The sequence below is a fragment of the Leptopilina heterotoma genome, unplaced genomic scaffold, assembly GCF_015476425.1.
Source record: "Leptopilina heterotoma isolate Lh14 unplaced genomic scaffold, ASM1547642v1 Lhet_135, whole genome shotgun sequence".
Classification (NCBI taxonomy): domain Eukaryota; kingdom Metazoa; phylum Arthropoda; class Insecta; order Hymenoptera; family Figitidae; genus Leptopilina; species Leptopilina heterotoma.
The window spans coordinates 645,642-671,272 of record NW_025110854.1 but is presented as its reverse complement, the minus strand read 5'-3'; the positions used below and the strand labels follow the sequence as shown (position 1 = coordinate 671,272).

The window sequence follows — 25,631 nt, the reverse complement described above, 5'->3', positions numbered from 1 at the left end:
AAAAAATTTACTCCAAATGTAAATAAGTAATTTTCTTTTAATTATGCAGAAAATTTCGAAAAAAATGCTAAAAAAAAATTACATCTAGTTCATATATAGGGAAATGGTTGTCACCCATTTTTTTGTTTTTTAAAAGCTATTTACACTTGTAATTAATTCGAGTGTGTTAACCAATACTCACAATTATATCGCCACTGCGTTCTTTCTCTTCTCTTTTTCATTGTTTTGCGTTCTTTAGAAAGCAGATATTATTTTACAATTATTTAAATTAATGACTATCTTCTGATGGTCCAGAGCGGATCTAACTGACTCAATGGATCTATCACGTCAGATTTTTCCTGTGTTATGGAAGGAATACTTTGCGGTGTATTTGGCCTGGCCGATGATGTTGGCTGTCCCCCTGAACATTATATTTTAATTCAAAATTTAATTAATTGGAATAAAAAATTTAATCCTTCCAAAATTTAATCATTTTCTTTACTAATATATTCAATTAGATATTAAAATCAAATAAAAATATAAAAATAAAAGAATCGTTGTATTCCGGTAATCTGTTCGCAATTTGAAGTTAATTTTTGTTTTCTTTTTCGTTTCCTAAATTTAAAAAAAAAATTTCTTTTTAAATATTTTCAATTATAAAATTTTAATATTGAAAATCATTTAATTCTTGCAAAGAATTTTATCAAAAAAAAAATTGATAATAATTGAACTCCTTCGAAGAATTTTTTTATTTTATGAAAATAATTGAATTCTCGCGAAGAATTTCTTTGAATTTTTTTAAAATAATGGAGTTTCTTTAATAATTTGATTTGAAAATTTTGAAAGTCATTGAATTGTATTACAATTGTATTGAAAATAATTGAATTCGTGAGAAGAATTTTAATATTTATAAAAATAATTTAATTCTTGTGAAGAATTTTACTATTTATAAAAAATATTGAATTGTTCCAAAGAATTTATTAAAATTTTAGGAAATAAATGAATTTTATTTACCTAAATATTTGAAAATAATTAAATTCTTTCTAGGAATTCAATTAAAATTGTTTTGAAAATAATTGAATTCTTGCAAAGAATTTTATCAAAAAATTTGAAAATTTCTTTCAATTTATTTTAAATAATGGAGTTTCATTAATAATTTAAATTGAAAATTTTCACAGTAATTGAATTTTATAAATAGTTTCTGTCATGTTTTTAAAATAATCTTGTTTCATAATAATTACATTTAAACAACTGAATTATTGAATTTTATTAAAATTTTTAGAAAATAATTAAATTCTTCTCAGAATTTGATTACAATTTTCTAAAATAAATTAATTCATTTAAGGAATTTTATTAAAATATAGAAAATAATTGAATTTTTTCGAAAAATTTTATTAATAATTTTAAAAAATTTTAGAAAATGATTGACTTTTTGCAAAGAATTTTACTATTTATAAGAATAATTGAATTGTTTCGAAAGATTTATTAAAAAATTTTAAAAAGTAATTGAATTCTTTGGAAAAATATTATTTAAAATTTTTTTTTAAATTGAATTCTTTAACGAAATTTTTTAAAAATTGTATTAAAAATATTTGAATTTTTGCAAAGAATTTTACTATTTATAAAAATAATTGAATTGTTTCGAAGGATTTATTAAAATTTTTAAAAATAATTGAATTCTTTCGTGGAATTTTATTGAAAATAATTGAATTTTTGCAAAAAATTTTACTATTAATAAAAATAATTGAATTCTTGCGAAAAATTACCTATATTCAAATTTTTGAATATGTAAACAATAATAATTAATTATGTACTTAATAAGTGAATTTTTTAAATTTTGATTGTGAAATTATTCAAAAATTTATATTTCAAAATTAAAAATTTTTTAATTTGCATAATATTTTTAATAAATCGAATATTACGTTCCGCGCGCTAACGCGCGTAAAATTTGCTAGTTTTTAAATAAAATAAAATTGATTCATTATTTTAAAACTTAATCCATACTTTTTGAAATTCGATAATTCCTGAAATAATTTAATTTAAAAAATTAATGACATTTTTACAAATTAAAATTTTTTTAAATTTATACAAAGTATAAAAAGAAAAAAAAATTGCTAATTATTTTTCATACCTGGTGTAGAAATTCCATGTTGAATTCCCGATCCGAAATTATGGAGGAAATCATCAGAAGGATGATGACGTGTCTTCGTCATACTTTTCCCCTTATTTTTCTTAATCTCTTCGAAACATTCAAAAGTCGAACGAGTTGATGATAAAATTCCTCCTGTAAATTTAGCAATTAAACTATTAGCAATAATAAAAAGAAATTAATATTATTTTCCCTAAAATTGTATGTAATTTTAAATAATTTCTCTCTAATTATTGTCAAATAAAAATTATAAGTAAAAAAGTATAAAATTATAAGTTCCAAATTATATACGAAAAAAATTATCATTTTTATAAAATTAATTTAAATAATGTAATAAGAAAAATGATAAATTACAACAAATAAGAAATCAAAACAAAATAAGAAAAACAAATAATAATATGTAATAAATAATATATAATAAAAATAAAAAAATAATACATTACAATTTTATTATAATATAAAAATTAAATTACGCACTTTTCATTAAAGTATCTTGAGCGTGATAGAGAACCATTCGATAGCCAAATAATAACGAATCTTTGTCGACCAAGCCTTTGCGAAATTTAACAAGGCTTGAAAATACCAATGGTACATCAACAATTCCATGGCCAGCTCTAACATTACAAATTGCTGCCATTGCAATTAAAAATAAACCACTGAGAGTTCCACCGACGAGACAGTGAACAATTATTGGTTTCGGTGAACAATGTCTCAATGCTTGTTCTGACATGACGTCAGTTGCAAAGGCAAGCAACGAACCAGGAGAACTCGGAAAACCACTGTAAATAATTTTTATTTTATCTAAAATATCTTTCATTCAATTTTGTTAATGATAATTTAAAAAAGAATAAAATATTCGCATAACTTTGTATCAAGAGAAAGGACCAATTTCTTATTTAATATTATTTCAAGTAAAACTTGAAATTATAGCAAAATTAAAACCTGAACTTCTCTTATAATTTGGATTATTTTTTTATAGTCCATTTTTTAGGCTATTAACATAATTCTGAATAATCGTTGTATGGATTTTTAATTATTTAAAACAAATAAAATTTTGAAAATGGTCAAAAATTATTTTATTTTTAATTTTAATAATAAGGAAAAAATTTAAATTCTAAGTAACAAGAGAAAAAAATGTCGGCACCTAAGAAACTTAAATGTCAAAGTTTTGAAATTTCACAGGTCATCTCAATTTAAATAAATAAAATTCAATCTACTAAAACCGCTTTGATCAAATCAATAGCCAGGGTTGCCACAAATATTTAATTTTATTTTGCCCTGACTTTTCCCTGATTTCCAGACAAAATTTTCACTTTTTCCCTGACCCTAAAGAATATTCTGATTCACTCTAAAAACTATTAGAAACTCAAAAAAATGTTCTATTACATTTATTTACAAATTTCATTAATTGTAAAATTATTCAAAAACATCAATAATTTCTTTTTTAAATAAATATTTAATCATTATTATTTTTTCGTAGGAATTAAAATTCTTCAAAACATTAAAATTCAAACCTTATTGAAATTCAACAACTTATAAAAATATTATTACAATACATGAAGAAGATCGCCTTCTTCATGTTTTGTAATAATTTAAATTATCATAAAATTTTTTAAAATAAGTTAATTATTTACAAAAATCCTAAAAAAAATCCTTCGCAAAAATTCAATTATTTTTACAAACAGTAAAATTTCACAAAAAAATTCAATTATTAAAAAAAAATGTAATAAAATTCGTTGCAATAATTCAATTATTTTCATAAATAATAATAAATCGATAAAATTGAATTCTCATAAAGAATTTTGTCAATAAATTTTTAAATAATTGAATTCATTTGACAAATTTTAATAAAATTTTTAAGAATAATTACATTTATCGAGGAATTTGATTAAAACATTGTATAAAAAATAATTAAAATCCTGCGATGAGTTTTATTAATTATCAAAATAATTAAAATTTTCATAAAATAATTGAATGTCGAAGAAGAATTTTAATATTTATAAAGATACTTGGAATTTTAACAAGAATTTTTTTTTTTTAATTTTTGAATATAATTGGATTTCTGCGAAGAATTTTATTACTTTTGAAAATAATTTAATTCTTCCAACGAATTTTATTCAAATTTATAAAAATAACTGTATTTCTGTGAAGAATTTTATTATTTATATAAATAATTGAATTCTTACAACGAATTTTATTCAAGTTTATAAAAATAATTGTATTTCAGTGAAGAATTTTATTATTTATAAAAATAATTGGATTCTTGAAAAGAACTATGTTAAATTTTTTTAAATAATCAAATTCTTGGGACGAATTTTATAAAAATCTTTTTAAATAATTGATATTTTATGAAATTTTGTATTTTAAATATGTAATTGAATTATGTGAAAATTTTATTACTTATGAAAATAATTGAATTATTTCAAAGAAGTTTATTAAATATTGAATAATTGAATTTCTGTCGAATTTTGACAAGAATTTTATTAAAATTTTTAAAAATAATTGAATTTTAATGAAGAATTTTATTATTTATAAAGATAATTGAAATTTTGACGAGAATTTTTTTTTAATTTTTGAACATAATTGAAATTTTGCGAAGATTTTTTGCAACTTTTGAAAATAATTGAATTTCTGTAATCATTTGTAACTTTTCCAAAATCCAATTTTTTTTAGTATTATTTTTAACTAAAATTCTTCTATCAATCTAGTATTTATGAAAATTGTAAAAATTATTCATAAAATAATTTCCAAGTAATAATTCTATGATAGTTTTTGAAAAATTAAGTTATTTAAAAAGAAATTATTGTCAGAAATTGAAAAAATTGAAGGTTTTGTATTAAAATTCGAGGTAATTTCATAGTTTACGAGGCAAAAAGGAAAAAAAATTCAGAGTTTTCTCATGAATTTTAAAAATTCAATTTTTTCCAGTACTTTTAGTAAAAATCCCTGACTTCCCAGACCAATTTTACTTTCCCTGATTTTTCCCTGAATTCCCTGACCTGTGGCAACCCTGATAACAATAAAAATATTACAGAATATTAATAAAATTATTTATAATAATTTGTAATGATATGTAGAAACTTACTTTGTTGGCCAAACAAGAAATTGCATATGTACAACTACTCTTTCCACTTTTTGTCCGGAACGCGTAAGAGTAATGATTGTCTGAATGTAAGTTGCGTGATTAATTCGATTTTTCATTTTCAGTGTAAAGTCTCCGATAGTTATATTTTTCTCTTCACTTGTTGGCCAATAAATATCGCCGCTTAACTTCAAAAAATTTATTATTAAAAATAAAAATTATAAAATACAAATATAGAATATAATTTCCAGTCAAATCAAAATTTAAATATAAAATGAATACCTGTAAATCAGAAGCCAAACAAGCAATAACTTCGCTCTCCTGATCCCAGACCATAGACCAAAATGTTTGAAATTCATCACTTCTCGGAGCTTGTGAAATGATAAATGCTGCCGGTGTCCATTGAGTTACATCCTTTACAAATGAAGCATTTATGTAAGAATTCATTTCCACGCGATTCATATCGTAAGGAATGCAATCGATATTTCTATTCATTGACGAATTAGCCAAAGCGATCGCACATTTCTGTTTCTTTGCTTCTCTATCCTAAAAAAAACAAAAGAAAATCAAAATTAAAATTATTTTACTTTAAAAAAACAAGATTTTCATTTTATTATTAGTATTAAAATATTTTAATTTTATTTATTTTTCATTTGTTATTTATTCCTACCTCAAATTCTTTAACTTCCTTCCATTTGATATCAATATTCTTAGCACCACTCAATGTTATTATTAAAAGACTGTCGACAAATTTCTCATATTTTTCAATATCGATGAGAAATTTTTGTAAAATTGTTGGCTCTCCAAGTGGATCTTTCTTCGGTTGTACGTCCAAATACCATGTGTCCCAAACAATTTGCAAATTCTCCGTTTTATCATCAATCGATGATAATTTCGTATCATTACGAGCAGTAGGAATAATTTTCTCTTGGTTGACTTCCAAAGACTTTAATTCACTTCTCACCTCTTCTTTCTCATCTTTTACTATTGAAACTTCCGGTAATAGTGGCGCATGATTAATTGTAATATCCAAATCAGAGAGAAGATCAACATTCGATTTTTGTTCAAGTACTGCTTTATTCTTCACGGTATTTGTCTCAGTGCTTTGGGTTTTTACTTGTGTTTCATTTAATGTTGTATTTGAATTGTCTGCAAATGACAAAGAAAAATATATTTACAAATGGTTGTAAACAGGTGGTAAACAGGCTTCGGATAGACTTTAAGGAGCAAAAAAAGTCGCATTGGTCTATTTAAGATTCAAAAAAATGTCGAAAAAGTCGATTATTTTATTTACTGTTGTCACAAAATTCTTTTTTTGTTATTCCCTGACCTTTCAGTGATTTCTACATTCACTTATTTAGAACTTCAATAATTTTGTTACATAAATATTTAAATGAGGCATTTCACGTCAGAAATATCACGATTTGTAAAGGGTATGCCGATTTTCGCAAAACTTCGTGGGATTATAGTTCTTTATAAAAGACTTTTTTCCCCCAAATTTTTTCAAAAAAAATTCAAAATTGTTGAAGATACGCCATTTTGAATTTTAATATTAATTTTATAAAATTTTGAATTTTTCAAAATATTGTTTATGGATTTTTATGAAATTTACACATTTTTCAGGTAAAAGTATGTACATTAAAATACAAATAAAGTTAATAAAAAAAAATTAATTTTTAATTAAAAAAATTAAAAAAAATTTTTTCAAACTGAAAAGAAAAAATGAAAGAAAAAAACTGAAAAGAAAAATGTTATTAACATATTTGGATTCCTTGTGAATTCACCTTTAATTTCATAAAAAAAAATTGATGGAGACTCAACTGGTTCCGGAGATATTGCATTTTTTGTAAAAAAAAGCGTCGCCGCGCCATAGCACCATACTGCACAAGTCGCGTAGTACGTTACCGCAGTCGTGCATTGCTGCTGTAACTATGACTATTTTTTACAAAAAATTCAATATCTCCGGAACCAGTTGAGTCTCCATCAATTTTTTTTTTATGAAATTAAAGGTGAATTCACAAGGAATCCAAATATGTTAATAACATTTTTTTCAGAGAGGAGTAAATAAACAAAAAATTGTTTAAAAAAATTTTTTTAAATTTTTTTATTTAAAAATTAATTTTTTTTATTAACTTTATTTGCATTCTAAAGTACATACTTTTACCTGAAAAATGTGTAAATTTCATAAAAATCCATTAACAATATTTTGAGATATTTAAAATTTTATAAAATTAATATTAAAATTCAAAATGGCGTATCTTCAACAATTTTGAATTTTTTTTGAAAAAATTTGGGGGAAAGAAGTCTCTTATACAGGACTATAATCCCACGAAGTTTTGCGAAAATCGGCTGACCCTTTGCAAATCGTGATATTTCTGACGTGAAATGCCTCAAATACGTCTTATTTATTTTTTCACAAGAATTAAAAATTACAAAAAAATTAAATTTCGGTTTAAAAAAATTTTAATTTCAAAAGATTTAAAATTCAATTTCATCTAAAAATGACAATTGCAACCTTTCCTAAATTTAATTACCTTCTAGAATTTTTATTTCAATTTTTTCTCTAAATCAATTATTTTTAATAATTTTCCAAAAGTTCTTTAAGAATTGAATTATGTAATCTTAAATATAAAAATAATTGATTTTTAAAAAATTTTAATACAAAAACTTCTTAATATTTGTTTTTAAAAAATATTTTAAAATCATTTTTGAGAGATAATAGATTTTTCAATTATATATAGGTACTTGACAAATTTTTAATGTATGAATTTTTGGAAAATACCTTTTAAAAATTTAAATTTTAACAAATTATGATAGAAAAATTCAAAGAATTAGTTTTTTAAAAATTTTCTAAAGTAATATTTCAAAGATAATTGAATTTCTTAAAAAAAATTTTTGATAATTTAAATACTTTCTCATGAGAATGTAAATACTAATCAATTGTTTGAAAAATTTTAATAAAAAACTATAAAAGGACAATAAAAGAAACCGATTTTTCCAAAATTTTAATAACAATAATTCTCAAAAATTTTAACGTAGGTAATTATATTTTGTAGTATTTAATTTATCGAAATATGCAATTAAAAATATTGAAAATAACTGATTTTAAAAAAATTATTCCTAATGAAAAAATTCTATTTATTTTTTGCAAAAATATTTTAATATAATTTTCATTTACAAATTTTGATTTGACGATTTTTCATTAAATTTTTAAGAATCCAATTATTTTCAAAATTTACAATTAAAAATCTTCAAAATTAAATTTTCCAAAATTTTAATGAAATACTAAAAAAAATCAATTATCTTCAGTAAATTTTTAGGTACAAAATTTCAATTATTTGAAAACTTTTTAATTTATATATTTCGAAATTTTAATTACCTATCTTAAAAAAATTAGTCAAAAATAAATTTGAAAGATTTTATTACAGTTTTTTTTTGACACTATAAAAATCGAAATAAGTTGCATTTTATACTAAAAAAAGTGGTACCTTTTTGGCAATGTTTGTAAGAAAATTCGAAAAAGTCATATTATCCGAGGGCAATGTGAATAATTTATTCAGTGATCTTTTCCTACTAAAAGATTATAAAGTAAATAAAATGAAAAAAGATTTTTAAATATGAAAAAAATGTAAATAAAAAATATACATAAAATATATAGAGAAAAATAAATATTCTGTGATCTTTTTCGTTTAAAATAAATTATTGGTATATGAAGTAAAAAAAAAATGAAAAAAGTAAAAAAACAATGAGTAGTATAAATATAGAATAATAAGAATAGGAATAATAAAATAAGGCAAAATTCTTTTTACCATCATGAAGTTAAGAAATTTTCTTATCAAAACTGCTAATAACAAAAATCTAGTTTTATTTGGTTTTATTAAATAAGAGAAATAATTATTTCAAAAGTACCTAACATTAGCAATTGTTTACCAGAAGGGTCGTTTTTAAATATATAATGTCTCATGAAAATAAGAATATAAATAAAAAATAAAAAGATAATATCAATAAAAAATATAAAAAGTAACTTTAATAGAAAGAAAAGGAAATTTTACCTTGAGTAGGAGTTTGTTGAGTATATTGCGAATAAGCCGGATTAGATGTAGAATTATCATTCTGAGCTGAGTATTGCGAGGAAGATGTTTGATTTGTGGCGGTATTATTACCAGCGTTTGTATACAACATATAACCATCCTGCTGTTGATAAACGGGACTATTGACAGAATCCGTTAAACCACCAATCGCATTATTTTGCTGCTCCTGTCCCTGCAGTGCCTGTGTATTTTGATAACCCGAACTATATTCATAACCACCGGTTAGAGAATTATATCCATAACCCGGATGACCTTGATACGAATCAGTTGACGAACCAGAAATTTCACTCGTCTGTACATTTCCATAATTATTCCCATAGACTTGCGAATAGTTTCCAAACTGATTAACAACACTTCCAGTAAAATTCTGTTGATCCTGCGATTGTGGCTGTTGTTGTTGATTATAATAATTTGAAAATGAATTTGCCTTTGCATGACTTTGTATAATTTCCGAGTAACCGGGAATATTTTGAATTGTACTCGAACTTTGAATATTTTTAAAACCACTCGCATCAGTTTGTTGATAATTTCCATAGTTATTATAATTATGAACAATTTCATTTTGATTCTGTGAGACGTATTGATTGTTAATGTAATTTTGCTGATCGGCGTTATAATTTGCAGCAGTTGAATATTGCGCTGCTTCGTCGTAATAGGAATTACTGCTGATATTCACAGAGGGATTTTTCGTTGTTGCTGTTGAATATGTCGAACTGTCAGTGGCCGATGTATTCGTGTACATGCCCATGTGTTGATTTGGAATGTATTGTTGCGACAGGGTGTAATGAATACCAGGCGATGAACTCTGGGTATTCTGGATCAATTGCGACTGTAAATAAATAAATTATTTTGTTATGATATTTTTTATATTTTGAATCATTTTTTTTATATTGAATCGACAAAAAAAACTCACCTGCTGTTGATTGACCGGTTGTTGATTAATCTAAACAAATTAATTAAATATAATAATTTAGTTACTTTGTTGTTAATTTATTAATTAATAATGAATTAGAAAAGCATGAAGCTAAAGTTAGCAACGCTTTTAAAAACTTAAATGAAAAAATAATGAGACGATATTTATTACTTTTGCTTCAAAATCTAGTCATTTTTGTGCAATATTGTTCTCTAAAAATGAACTAATTTCTTAAACATTTGTTGACATTAAAATTGGAGATGAATTAATTGAAAAAAATAATTCTTTTTTTCAATTGTTTCGTTTTTAAAAACATTGCGGACTTTAAGCTCATTATTACAACGAAAAAACTCACTTGTTGTTGATTGATAGGTTGCTGATTAATCTGAAAAAAATTATTTAATTAGAAAAAAAATATTAATTTTAGAAAAATACATATATTAAAACGAAAGAAAAACTCACCTGCTGTTGAGGAATCGGTTGTTGATTAATCTAAACAAAATAATTAATTGGAATGATTAAATATTTTAGAAAAATATATTAAAAAGAAAAAACTTGATTGATAGGTTGCTAATTAATTTTAAAAAATGTATAGGGATCACAGTAATTAAAAAAAAAATGGTTGAAAAAGTGAATTATTTTCTAAAAATAGGGGACAAAAATTACATAAAATATAATTATATAAGTTGATTTAGTGGATTTAAAATTTTTAAAAAATTACAAAAATCGTTTATTTTATTCAGAATTATCACAGATTTAATTTTCTATTTTTCTGACTCTTCCTTGATTTCCAGACAAAATTTTTAACTTTTTCCTTTATTTCAATACTTCAGTTCTAAGTTTTTGTAACATTCAATTATTTTCAAATAATTTTTTCATATCTTTCTGAAAAAATACGATTATTTAAAAAAAATTTTTTAAATCCTTCTAAATATAAATTTTATTGTATAAAAATTTCTAGAAGTTTCCAATTCTTTACAAATTTTTTAATTAATTCTTTTCGGGAATTTACTTACTTATTTTCAAAAACTTTCATTTAAAACTTTTCAAAAACCTAATTTTTCAGGATTTTAAATTCAGTTATTCTACATTTCAATAATAGGTTAAAAAACATTTAAATACTCAATGCTATTTTTTCATAAGAATTAATATTTTAAAAAAATTTCAAACCTTCTGAATTTAATTATTTCTAAAAATAAAAAGAGTAAGTTTTTCATAGTTTAATTATTATCTAGAATTTTAAACTAAAATTATTCAACAGATTAAGAATTTTTAAAATAAATATTTAAATATTACCTAATTTTATCTTCAATTATTGGAAGAAACAATTGTTTTTTACTCAGAAAACAATAATATTTTAGGTTTACAAATTTTTCTTTTTTAACTTTTTGATCAAGTAACATTGTAAAAATTTTATTATGACCAAAAATTAGAATAGAAAATTATTTTTTCTTCCAAATTGTTAATTATAGATAAACGTTATAAGCTTCATAAACACAAAAAATTGACATAAAATTTCTCAAATAACTGAGTTCTTCAGAATTTTAAATTTAATTTATTCGAAATTCGATTATTTCTAATTTCCAATATAACTCTTTCACTTTTCAATTATTGTCAAGAATCTGTAACTAAAATTAATCTGTAAAATCAATTATATTTAATCATTTTCAGAAATTTTTTCGAAAATTCAATAATTTAAATACAAAAATGTAATTCTTCATAAAAGTTGCAAAAAATTAAAACACTCTAAAGGAAAAATTTTGACTAATATAATTACATACTTTCACATTAGAAAAATTAAAATAAGTTTGAGATTGATTAAGATTAGAATTGTAAATTTATATTGTTTAAAATTTTTTAATCCATGAAAGTTTTATAAACTAGAATCAAGATTTATTAAAATATAAACTAATTAAAAACTTCTAGAAACTAAACTTTTGACTAAAATTATTTGAAAAATCTGTAAACTAGGTGAAACAGGTTTAAATTATCACAAAATAGGTAAAATAGATGTCAAAGTTTGAAAAAGGTAAACAAAGTGAAAAGATGTCAGTCTGTGATCCCTGAAATTATTTAATTACAATAAAAATTTAATATTTTAGATAAATATAATACTTAAAACGAAAAAAAACGATTCTAAATTTTTGAATGCTTGAATGAACGGAATTTTTTCCCAATCTAAATATTTACAAAAATTACTCTGTTACAAAAAGCAAAAACAAAATTAAACATTTAGAATCTTTATAATTATTTTTTAAATAGTTGATGCAATAGTAATGCAATAAAATTTGACTTTGAGAAAGAAAGAAATAAATAAATTTCCTTCATTAGAACGTTCAGAAATTTAGGGACATAAAAACTCACCTGATTGATCGGTTGCTGACTAATCTGTTGATTAACTGCCTGTTGACCGATTGCATTAATCGGATGAATAATCGGTTGTTGATTAACCTGCTGCTGCTGCTGCTGCTGATTGATCGCATGTTGATTAATCATTATTTGACTGTTCTGATGAGAAACAATTTGCTGCTGCGCAGAGAGTTGATTAATTTGTTGTTGACTCATTTGCTGTTGCAGATCAACTTGTGAGGAATGCGGATGAATTGATTGATTACTCTGTGACATATTCACCGTCGCTTGTAAATCGACATTCGAACCCATTGGATTCACGTAGCCCTGAGTGATACTATTCGGCTGCTGTAAATTTGCCTGAGGAACTTGATAGGAATTTATAGCGACATTTTGATTATTCGTCTGAACTTGTGTGACTGTTCCTGAATTTGTTTGACCATCAGTGTTGTAACTTTGATGAATGGACGTAACATAAGGCACTGATTTATTAATTTCCACACTTCTTCCTGCTTCGTCAACAACTGTATTTTGTTGGATTTGCATTGGATTTAAATTTTGATGATGATGAGGCGATGAACTGTTCACTTGTTGTTGAACACCGGGATAATTTGTATTCTCGGGAATGACTTGATAACCATAGGGATAAGCCGAATTGTATGGATACGAATACTGATCGTTTGTTGGATTTGTTGAGTAACCTTTTTGAACGGGATAGGCATAGGGATCAGAAGAATTTGTCGATTCTGTTGATGCTTTTATTTTTCCCGCTTGTCCATAGACACTGTCTGAAAATGTTGTTCCTGTTTTCGGTAGACTTGAGTTTAAATTTGTTGATGTCTCTCCGTAAATGTATTGTGTATTGTAGGCATTATGTTGACCGGGATAATATTCAGAATACTGATAGTATTGATATTGTTTGGGATCGGTGAATTGTGTATTGGTTGTTGGGGGTATATTTTCATGGGCACCATTGTGATCGGTGCCTTTTATTCCCTGATGATCGGTGTTTATTTTTGTAATGGATAATGATCGTTGATCGGAGTATTGATTGTGATAGGTGGGAATGTTTGTTACTCTGTTTGCTAAATAATCCTTAAGTTTTAGGCCACTTCCAGTTGCATTTGGATCTTTAGGAAGCATATGGAGTGGAGATTTTGTTTCTGTCATTGAAATGTCACTGATTCCACGTAAGCCCACACTATTTTGTGCGAGAATCTGAGCACGTTCTTCCTCCTGAACTTTACAAGTGTTTTTCACTCTTTGCAATAATTTCGTGACATTTATTTCCATTTTTCGGTAAAATTCCAAACCCTTGGTAGTTTTTGAGAGAAGATCTTCATAAGCATCGTAGGAAGTGATCAGTGATGTTATGATGTATTCACGACGCTTTAGAACCTCGTCAACTGTTTTACGAATTTCTGCTGTGTGAGCGTAAGCTTCTGTCAATGCGGCCAATATATTGTCTTGAGCTGCTAGATTTTGTTCTATTAGACTCACCTGAAAAATAATTCATAATTCAAACATTAATATTTATAGGTAAACAATTTAAAATAAATATTTCTAAATTAATATTATGAAATTAAGATTTGGAAATTGATATTTTGAAATTAACATTTTTCTTATAATCAAGAATTACTAACAGTCGGTTGATGTTTGTTGATTTGTTCAGCGAAAAGTTCATCTAGCGATTTCGATTCTGATGTGGCAGTTACCAAAATTCTTGTCAAATCATCTTGAGATATTGCATCCCGCAATTTGCTGTGTAATTCATTTCTTTGTCTACGCATTTCGTCCACTTTGTTTAGAATTCGTTTTAATTCGCGTGTGCGAAGCTTATCCGATTCACTGTCAACTTTCTTTTCACTGCTACCTTCACCTGCGTACCAATATTTTAATTTTAACAACAAAATTTATTAAATTTTCCAGCAGTCTCCATGTTTACTTACTAAATTAAATAAATGCTTTATTAATGTAATATTGAAATTAAATTAAAATGAAAATCTATATATTCAGGCCTCGGATCTACTTTAATGTGCAAAAAAAAGTTGCTTTAGTTGATTTCAATTTAAAACCTTCTGAAATTTAATAATTTCTTAAAAAAAAACTATATCCCTTCCAAAATTCAATTATTTTCAACAATTTTTAAATAAACTTCATCTCCAAGTCAATTATTTTTAATAGTTTCCCGAGGGTTCTTCCAGAATTCAATTATTTTAATATAAAAATTCAATTTTTTATAATAATTGTAGTAACTGTGACTGTCCGTGTTTTTTTTTAAACTTATTAAGGTATAATATTTTCAAAAAATTATAATAAAGAAATTCTTAAAATAATTTAAAATAATTTTTAAAAAATAATAGTTTTTCAATTATATACAATATTGAAAAATTTCCAACCAATTGAATTTTGGTAAACTCTTTTAAAACTAAGCAAATTTTTGAAAAATATTCAAAGAATAATCAAAGTTTTGAAGAATTTTTGGAAATATATAATTAAAAATATTGAAAATAATTGAATTTTGAGAATTTACAATGAAAAAATTCTAAGTATTATTTTTTTCGAACATATTTTAATATAATTTTTATAGAAGCTAATTTTCATCTATTTTCATTTTTACTTTTACAGTTAAAAATTTTTTATTAAAATTTTTGAGAATTCAATTATTTTCAAAATTTGTAATTAAAATTCTTCAAAAATTTTAATAAAATACTTGAAAAAAGTCAATTATATTCAATTAAATTTTACAAAATTTCAATTATTCAAAAATATTTTAATTATAGGTATATTTTAAAAATTTAATTATATAGTAAAAATATTATTCAAAAATAATTTTTGAAAAATTTGTCTTTTGTTATTTTTCGAACTACTATAAAAATCAAAATAATTTGCATTTTATATTAAGGGGAGGGCACATCTATATTTTTAACTATATTAAAGAAATAATTTAAATATTCAACAAAATTATTTTTAAAGTAATTTTTTGTAAGGAATTCAATAGTCATAAAATAAAATCAGGTCAGAAAATATTTTGACCCTTTTTGAATTTCTATTTTTCTTAAAAATTGTTGGATTTTGAAATCCATACGTAATTTTGTAGAAAATATGTTTTTGAATCCACAAAAAAATTTCCAAATAAAAAAATTGATTTTCTGAATTTTTATAGCATTTTTTTGAAAAAAAATATCTGTTTTTAGGTTGAAGAAAATGCTATAAAAATTATGAAAATCATTTTTTTCATTTGGAAATTTTTTTGTGTATTCAAAAACAAATTTTCTACAAAATTACGTATGGATTTCAAAATCCACCAATTTTTAAGAAAAAGAAAAATTCAAAAAGGGTCAAAATATTTTCTGACCGATTTTATTTCATGACCATTGAATTCCTCACAAAAAATTACTTTAAAAATAATTTTGTTGAATGTTTAAATTATTTCTTTAATATAGTTAAAAATATAGGTGTACCTTCCCCTTAAAAACATGGCATTTTGTTGCAATATTTGTAAGAAAATGCGAAAAAATCGCAATTTTTGAAAATAAATCGAAAAAATCGGAAAATTCATAATAACTGAGGCCTGCATGTTTCAGTGAAAAACAAAACAATAATTCTATTTTTAATAAGTTATTTGATAATAAATTAGAATTGCTACTTAATAACCAAAAAATACCTGATTTAATCGAAGGAGATGGAATATGCGCCATTAAACTCGACAAAGGTTGAGAGAGAATTTTCAAATTATTAACATGTAAATTCATCGCTTTATGAAGGGCTTGATTGCTTTCGGAAGCTTTAGCGTGAGCTTCTTCGTACTTTTTTGCTTCTCTCGTCAAATCTGTGGCAACTATTGACGGCGGCCTTTTACCCATTGTCTCCTGATACAGTTTTTCCCTGCGAAAAATCGACAATATTGAAATATTTATACATTTCAAACTATTTTTATTATAAGTAAAAAATAAATAAAACAAATTACTTTTACGATAATAAAAGACTTGTAAAAAACATTGACAAATATATAATTAAATTGCAATTAAGAAGAAGGAGAAAAAGAATAAAACTAAGATTTAAAAAGAAAGAACAAATTTGTATTAAAGGAAAATATATTTTTAAAAATAATTTAATTAATAATAAATAATATAATAAATAAATAATAAAATAATTATACTTTTCTACATAGAACTTACCTTAGTTGTTCCTCTGTTAAAATAACATCAATTTCTTTGAGCATTGCCTCGACATTGTGATAGGTATCAGATAATTTCGCCATTGTATCAACTTGTTCTTGTATTGCATTGGGTTTTGCATTTATAGCAGCACAACGTTCGGCCAATTCTTCCGGCAAAGCGAGAATCTCCGATTCGGAATTCACTGCATCCGGATCCCAGAGGCTCAAATTTTCCAATTTCAATGACATTAAATATGTATTCAATATTTGATCGCGCTCCTCGATTTTCCCACCAACTGAACGCAGTACTTTTGCTTTCTCCTCTGAATATAATGAATTCGCCTCGTGTACTTTCATTGGAACGAGCCTACAATTTTTTTTTTAATAAACGTATCAAAAATTAGGATTCGGTAAATATTTATAAAATCTGGTTTAATTAATAAATCGTTTGAAAGTAAATAAAATTCCTAAGGAAAATAAAGAAAATAAAGTAAATAAAATAAATAAAATTATTAAATAAGAAAATAGAAGTTAAAAATAAAATTAAGTTAGAAATTAAATTACCTATGAAATTAATGAAATACTTTATTTAATTTAGTAGAAATAAAAGTAGAAACAAAAATAGAAGAAGTGGCTCATCACCTGGCAAAAATGTCCGAACCAGAAACTTCAGAATCATTGACGTTGAAGGAAATGCCTTTAACTAAAGAAGCACCCTTGACGACTGGTAAAGCATCTTTCTCTGGCACTTCCTCATGATAAATGTATTCATTCTCGTTTTTCGCAGCTTTTCGTTTTCCTTCGATAACATCGTTTGTGAAGGTGAGCGCTTCTTCGATTGCTTCTTTTTCATCAGTGGTGCCCGTTATTCCATTAACACCTTTTGCACTCGCGAAAAGAGAACGAGCTTCATTTAAAGCTGCCAAAGATGCATTATAGAACGCCACTCTTTCGCCCATTTTTCGTTGTTCTTCAGCTGCCAAACCTTGATAAAGTTGTGTCACTGCCAAGTGATAAGCTCTTTTAAATTTCACATATCTCTTCCAAATCTGCAATTACGAGACAAAATTTATTATACAAAATTTCCATTTTCAATACCTAATATTCAAATTTTTCTTTCTAATTATTAATGGGGCATTTTATTTCAAATCTTTAACTTTGATGAAGTTTACAACGTTCATGATCTAGAGGAAAAAATATTTTTCTAAGCAAATTTTTATAAACTTTTGTGTAAAAGAAATTTTTACTAAATTTCTTCATCCACCGTTTCTAAAACACCATTTCTAAAAGAAACATTTTTAAACAAACAGATTATTTTTCTTTTGAATAATATACCTAAATTTCATTTAATCGTTGATTATAAATATTGTGAACTTTACTCTCGTAACCGTTAAATCTACAAAAGACGATTGCAAGGGGGGCGATTTTCAGGTAAATTTTATTACATAAAAATTTGACGATTTATAATCAGGGTTGCCACAAATATTTAATTTTATTTTTCCCTGACTTTTCCCTGATTTCCAGACAAAGTTTTCACTTTTTCTCTAAGAAATATTCTGATTCACTCTAAAAATGATTAAATACTCATAAAAATGTTCTATTACATTTATTTACAAATTTCTTTAATTGTAAAATTATTCAAAAACATCAATAACTTCTTTTTTAAATAAATATTTAATCATTATTTTTCCGTAGGAATTAAAATTCTTCAAAACATTCAAATTCAAACCTTTTTGAAATTCAACAACTTATAAGAATATTATTACAAAACATGAAAAAGGCGATTACTTCGAGTCAAAGACTCGGAGTGATCGCCTTCTTCATGTTTTGTAATCATTTAAATTACCATAACATTTTTCAAAAAAAAAAAAATAATTATTTACAAAAATTCTTAATAAAATCCTTCGCAAGAAATGAATTATTTTTACAAGTAGTAAAATTTCTCAAAATAATTCAATTATTTTAAAAAAATGTAATAAAATTCGTTGCAAGAATTCAATTATTTTCATACATCGATTATTCGGTAATTCTTTTTTAAATCAATTTTTATTTAAAAATTCTAGAAGAATTTAATTATTTAAATTAAAAAATAAATAATTGAATGTCTGTTAAAATTGAATTCTCATAAAGAATTTTATCAACAAATTTTTAAATAATTGAATTCTTTTGACAAATTTTAATAAAATTTTTTAAGAATAATTTCATTTTTCGAGGAGTTTGATTAAAATTGTATAAAAAATAATAAAAATCCTGCGAAGAATTTTATTACTTTTGAAAATAATTGAATTCTTCCAACGAATTTTATTATTTATATAAATAATTGAATTCTTGCAACGAATTTTATTCAAGTTTATAAGAATAATTGAATTTCGGTGAAGAATTTTATTATTTATAAAAAATAATTGAATTCTTGAAAAGAACTTTGTTAAATTTTTTTTAAATAATTGAATTCTTGCGACGAATTTTATAAAAATCTTTTTAAATAATTAATATTTTTCGAAAGATTTTATGAAATTTTGTATTTTAAATAATTGAATTCCTCTTAAAATTTTATTACTTATGAAAATAATGGAATTATTTCGAAGAGAAGAATTTTATTATTTATAAAGATAATTGAAATTTTGACGAGAATATTTAAAAATTTTAAAACATAATCGAATTTCTAGGAAGAATTTTTATAATTTTTGAAAATAATTGAATTTCTGGGATCATTTGTAACTTTTCCAAAATTCAATTTTTTTTTTGTATTTATAACTAAATTCTTCTATAAATTTAGTATTTATGAAAATTGTAAAAATTATACATACATTAAAAAATTTATAAGTCATAATTTTATGAAAGTTCTTGAAAAAAAAGTTATTTCAAAAGAAATTATTGTCAGAAATGGAAAAATTTGAAGGTTTTGTATTAGAATTCGTAGTAATTTGAGGCAAACCCAAAAACATCAAAATTCAGAGTTTTCTCATGAATTTTAAAAATTCAATTTTTTACAGTACTTTTACTAAAAATCTCTGACTTTTTCCTGATTTCCCTGATCAATTTTACTTTTCCTGACTTTTCCCTGAATTCCCTGCCCTGTGGCAACCCTGATAATATATTATGCACTAATTTAAAAGAGAAGTTAATAATCTTTTTATTTCTTTTTTTGTTTTTCAAAATCATTCTTTAATAAATTCTGAAATTTTTAAAAAAATATGATTTTCATATTTCAGTTAACCGAAAATATTTATTATTAAATAGATTTTATAGATAAAGCTTTCACATTCAGTCAATTTTCAAGTTCAAGCGTTAATAATTATTGTCAAGTCGAAACAACTCAACAACTTTTTCAATAAACAAATATTTATTCTTGTGTAAATTATTATGTTTCGGTAATTTTTTCAAATAAAAAACATAAAAATTATAAGTCATCTTGATATGTCAAAAGTTTTTAAATTGAAAATTCGTTGTTAATAAATTATTTTCTTAAATTTAACAATGACAGGTCAATTTGTGAAATCTTGAAAGTATTAAATTTATATTACGATGTTATTTTGTTTGGATTTGTAATTTTAGTGAGATCTTATTTTTAAATATTATTAAGTATCTACCTATTAAATTTATGTTTATCTCGATTTTTGAATAATAGATTTATTAGCTTTTGAAAACTTGCTTCTCAAATGCATAAAAAATTTCTAAGTTTTAAAAATTAAAAATTATTAAGTTTCAAAAACATAAAAATTTTTCTAATTGACATAAAAAATGAGAATTTTTGTAAGTCTTTTTTTAAATCCCAGAAAATGTCTTTAATAAATTGTACGGAACTAGAAATGTAAAAAAGTTACCTTTCTTTTCACAAAAGTTTCAAGGAAATTGAAGTGCTAGTCTTTTGAGTTATTAAAAGTTTTACATTGCACAAAGAAATTTCTCTATAAAATTTTGAAAAATTTTGAAAAATAAATAGATATACAGAAAGTTGAATAAATTCTCTTTCGAATTAGTGTATAAAAATTTAACGATTAAATTTTTATGTAATAAAATTTACTCAAGAAAAGCTCTCCTTGCGATCTTTTGTAGATGGAACGGTTTGATATAAACTGCCACCCAATATAAATTAGTAATTGTTTCAATTTACATAATGAATGAATATTTTCAAAACAAATTTTAATCTCACCTTGTAAATTTTATTTCCAACTGTTTCGCAAACAGTGCCATCTTCACTGCCACCTTGCTCCAGTGTTGCAAGCGCCAAACCATAATAATCAACAATTTGACGTGCGACTTTTGCTGTTGGAATAAATACCTATTTAATACAATGTAATTCCAATTGGATTTGAAAATTCGAATTCATAAAATTTGACATACCAACTATTGATGGTTTTCGATTATCAAGCATACTCTTTTCTAAAATACACTCTTGTCCTTGAGCCAAGCACAATTGATACATAAATGTCATCAATTCGGGTGCTAAATCAACGCCAGGCGGTTGGGGATAACTATTTTTCAAATGATCAAAAGCCCATGCTGCACATTGAAAATGAGTACATGCCATTTTCATTCCCTCAGGTGATGTGCGTTCTGATCTTGCACCCAATTGTGTATGAATAGCACTAATATTATACAAAACAGAAATCGTTTCAAAACGAATATTCGCCAGAGAACACACCATATTAGCATACGTGTCTTTCCTGAAAAAACAATATTCAAAATTATTTGTTTTATTCAAATAAAAAAATTTTAATTATTACACAACTAACCAAACAAATTGCATTGCTTCTTCTAAACAATTTGGAGCCATTTTAATTTAAATATAATTTTTAAAGGAATAATAATTATTACACACGGAAAAAATGTTTCACTTGAAACAGAGATAAGTTTCTCTAGAATAGCGAAAGTATTAATTAAAGCACTGAAAAATTTCACTCAAACAGAGAAATTTGTAGTTTTCTCAGGTGAATATTTTTTTCCGTGCATTACGAAAAAAAGAATTAAATTGACATCAGATTTTCTAAATTCAAAATAACGAATTTAGCAAAGAAATTAGTCATTTTGAAACTTTATCAAATTCAAATAAATTTGATGTTTGAAATTCTAATAATTTTACTAAATGGTCTCAGTTAAAATAGCATTTAAATTGATATAAATTATAATTATTTGGAAAACAAAATATCTGTAGTAAAAATACTAACTACAATTTGCATTAATTATTTAATTACAATATGTAATATAATATAATGAAGCTTCAAATTAAAAAAATTTCAGGTAAGTAAATTTGAGGCGCATGACAGCCCCCAAATTTAACAAGCAAAAAAAGTTTACGGACCAACTGACAAAAACAGAATCAGTGCTAATCAAATAAGAGAACATTTTACTTAAAACTAGAAATTCAATTTTTCATAACTATAAAACATGAAGAAATCGATAACTCCGAGTCTTCGACTCGAAGTCATCGATTTCTTCATGTTTTATAATAATTAATAATAATTATTAATAAAAATAATTTATAATAATTAAAATTATTATCAATTCAATAATTATTTTTAAGAATATTTATCTAAAATTCTTCTTTATATCGATAATTTTTAATAATTTTCGAAAAAGTTCTTTGACAATTTCCAAATTCATTTCTTTACAATATTCAATTTTACGAAATTTCAATTATTTGCAAATTTTTGAATTGAATAAATATTAGAAAATAGAAACTAAAAATAATATTAAAAAAACTCAATTAAACTTTTTCAAAAAAATTAATTACAAAATTTAATTATTTTTTAAAATTCACGCTATATTGCTTTTAATATTCAATTATTATCTAAAATTTTAACTGAAATTCATTTTTATGAAATGAAAATCAATTTTTATTAGAAAATTCTACTAGAATTCAATTATTTAAATACAAATAAAATGCAAATAAATAATTTATTGAATAATTGAACGTTTCTTAAAATTCAATTCCCATAAAAAATCGTTATCAACAAATTTTCAAATAAATGAATTCTATCAACGAATTTTAATAAAATTTTTAAGAATAATTACATTTTTCGAGAAATTTGATTAAAATTGTATTAAAAATAATTAAAATTCTGCATTGAATTTTATTATTTATGAAAATAATTGAATTATTGCGAAGAATTTTATTAAAATTTTCAAAAATAATTAAATTCTTGTAAAAAATTAACAGGAATTCAATTATTTTTAAAAATTTTAATAAAATTCTTGTCATAAATTAAAAATAACAAAATTCTTAGCAGATCATCAATTACTTTCAGAAATTTTAATAAAATTTTTCGCAAGAATTTAAATATTTTCATAAAATAATCAAAATCTTTGCAGCTAGATTCAATTATTTTCAAAAGTCTTAATAAAATTCTTCGCAAGAATTCAATTATTTTAAAAAATATCAGAATTTTAGCAGAAATTCAAATATTTAAAAAAGTTTTGATAAAACTTTTTTTGGTAGAAATTTAATTATTTTTAAGACAATTTTAAAAAAATGTCTCGATAAAATTCAATTATTTTTAAAATTTTAATGAAATTCTTCGAAAGAATTCAATTATTATAATCTTAAGATTTTAAGTGAAATCTATTTTTAAATCAATGTTTATGAGAAAATTCTGCGGGAATTCAATTATTTAAATACAAAAATAAATAATTTATCGAATAATTGAATGATTTTTGGAATTCAATTCCTATTAAAAATTTTATCGAAAAATTTTAAAATAATTAAATTCTTTGGACGAATTTTAATAAAATTTTTAAGAATTTTTTCGAGGAATTCGATTAAAATTCTATTGAAAATAATTGAAATTTTGCAATGGATTTTATTCAAATTTTTCAAAATAATTGAATATTATTACTTTAAAAAATAATTGAATTCGTGTGATAAATATAGTTAATTATGAAAATAATTAAAATTTTTGAAAATAATTGAATTTTGTCGAAGAATTTTGCTATTTATTTATAAAGATAATTGAAATGTTGACAATGTTTTTTAGATTTTTTGAAAATAATTGAATTTCGGAGAAGAATTTTAATATTTCTAAAAATAATTGAAATTTTGACGAGAATTTAAAAAAATTTTTGAACATAATTGAATTTTTGCGAAGAATTTTATTACTTTCAAAAATAATTGGCTTTCTGCAATCATTTGTAATTTCTCTAAAATTCTCAAAATTATATCGTACAATTTACGAACTTTTCATCCTTTTTGAATGAAATTACGGACTTTACGGACCTTTTTTCAAAAAAACGGACTTTTTCAGGATTTGCGGACCTACTTCGAGCCCTGGATATTATAAAGATATTCAAACAAAAAAATTTAAATTATTACAAAATTATCAATTTAAAACTATTATATTAAAAATTAATCAAAATTAATTTAATTTATGGAAGATAAAAAGAAAACAACGGAAATTTAATTAAGAAACCATTTTAAATTAGCTTCTGAGGAGAATTTTTTTGAAATTATTCTCCTCTTTTCATTGAACAATCGCTAAACGAGCTTTTAACTTTCTTAACAAAATCTCTATTTTACAAATACCTTATACAACTAACGAGATTAAAAGGTTCGTCTTGCATTAATAAGATTAGAAGTTGTACTTTCTGTACAAAACATAGAAAACGTTTATACAAATGTGATAAAACCTACCAAGTGAAAACAACAGCAGCGGGACCATCTTTACCCATGGGAAATCTACTTTGCAAAAAATGCAATTGACAATAATATCTTTTTAATAATTCACATCCTTTAACATCAATCGGTGGCCGAACAGCTGATGATCGTAAACTTTCGAGTTGATGAATTTCGTTATTGTACGATTCCGGATCTTCATTATAAAAATCTTGAATATACTGAAAAAGAAGGATTTTTTTAATTTCACTAAATCACAATGTAATTACTCTGACATTATTCACATTAATAATCACTGTACATATATATGTACGTGTACAATAGAAAGATATGAATCATGGATCACAGGATTTTTTTTTTATCTTTCTAGGTTATAAAATATAATAAATTTAAAAAGTATTTTTAATTAACGAAAATTCTTTGTTGACAAAAAGAGAAATAAATAACATTATTTATTTAAAATTAAATAAAAAAATTTTTCTAGATAATTTGATGAAATATTTTTTTAGGAAAATTTGCACATACCTGTTTGAGTTTTGTTGCAAAACTAGTTGGTTCCGGACTTACTTTTAATTGAAATGAGACCATCGGCAGTCTTGGAACTGCCTCCATGGTCGTTTCTTTTTTTTAAAGTCAAAAATTATAGGGAAATTTATAATTTTACGTATTTTTGTTCACCACAAGAATGAATAAACGTCAAAATTTGTCGTTTCGTCTTTTGGAACTTTGTATATACCGTCTATTGAGTTTGCGCGCATTTCACTTTCTAAAAGTTGTATTCTATTGGTCGATTTGCGCGCCAAAGTTCTATTCTGTTATTCAATCAGATTTTATAATTTAAAATTTTGCAAAAAGTAAATTGCTTTTATTATTAGTTTAAATAATTACTTTTTAATTTATTATTTTATTATATTACTAGCAAATGTTATGCGCGAAACGTGATTTTTAATTAATTATTATTATGCAAATTACAATATATTTTATTTAAAAAAATTCAATTATTAACTAATTTACTATAATTAATTATTCTTGTTTTATAATTTCAAAATTTTTAATAAATCCTTCGAAACAATTCAATTATTTTTTTAAGAATTCAATTTTTTCTTTATTCGATATAAAATCTTTGCAAAAATTCAATTATTTCCAAAAAAATCTCACGAAAGAATTTCATTTTTTTCTTTATTCGATATCAAATATTTTAAATGAATTCAATAAATTTTTATAAATCGTTCGAAACAATTTAATTTTATTTATAAATAATAAAATTCTTTGAAAAAATTCAATTATTTTTAATACA

General features: G+C 23.4%; 1 protein-coding gene across 1 annotated transcript; it reads right to left on the bottom strand.

The window, feature by feature from the left end:
* Positions 1 to 19: 19 nt before the first annotated feature.
* Positions 20 to 25,056, bottom strand: LOC122497611 (tyrosine-protein phosphatase non-receptor type 23). Its single transcript, XM_043604836.1, has 19 exons — positions 24,860 to 25,056; positions 24,353 to 24,555; positions 21,070 to 21,392; positions 20,879 to 20,991; positions 17,368 to 17,774; positions 16,745 to 17,092; positions 16,231 to 16,451; positions 14,207 to 14,442; positions 12,579 to 14,063; positions 10,677 to 10,706; positions 10,570 to 10,599; positions 10,215 to 10,244; positions 9,263 to 10,130; positions 5,881 to 6,359; positions 5,493 to 5,756; positions 5,214 to 5,398; positions 2,606 to 2,907; positions 2,111 to 2,263; positions 20 to 400 (listed from the first exon to the last, which is right to left on the bottom strand). Exons 1-19 carry the CDS (start codon positions 24,944 to 24,946, stop codon positions 276 to 278), a joined length of 5,889 nt encoding a protein of 1,962 aa, XP_043460771.1. The 5' UTR covers positions 24,947 to 25,056; the 3' UTR covers positions 20 to 275.
* Positions 25,057 to 25,631: the final 575 nt, after the last annotated feature.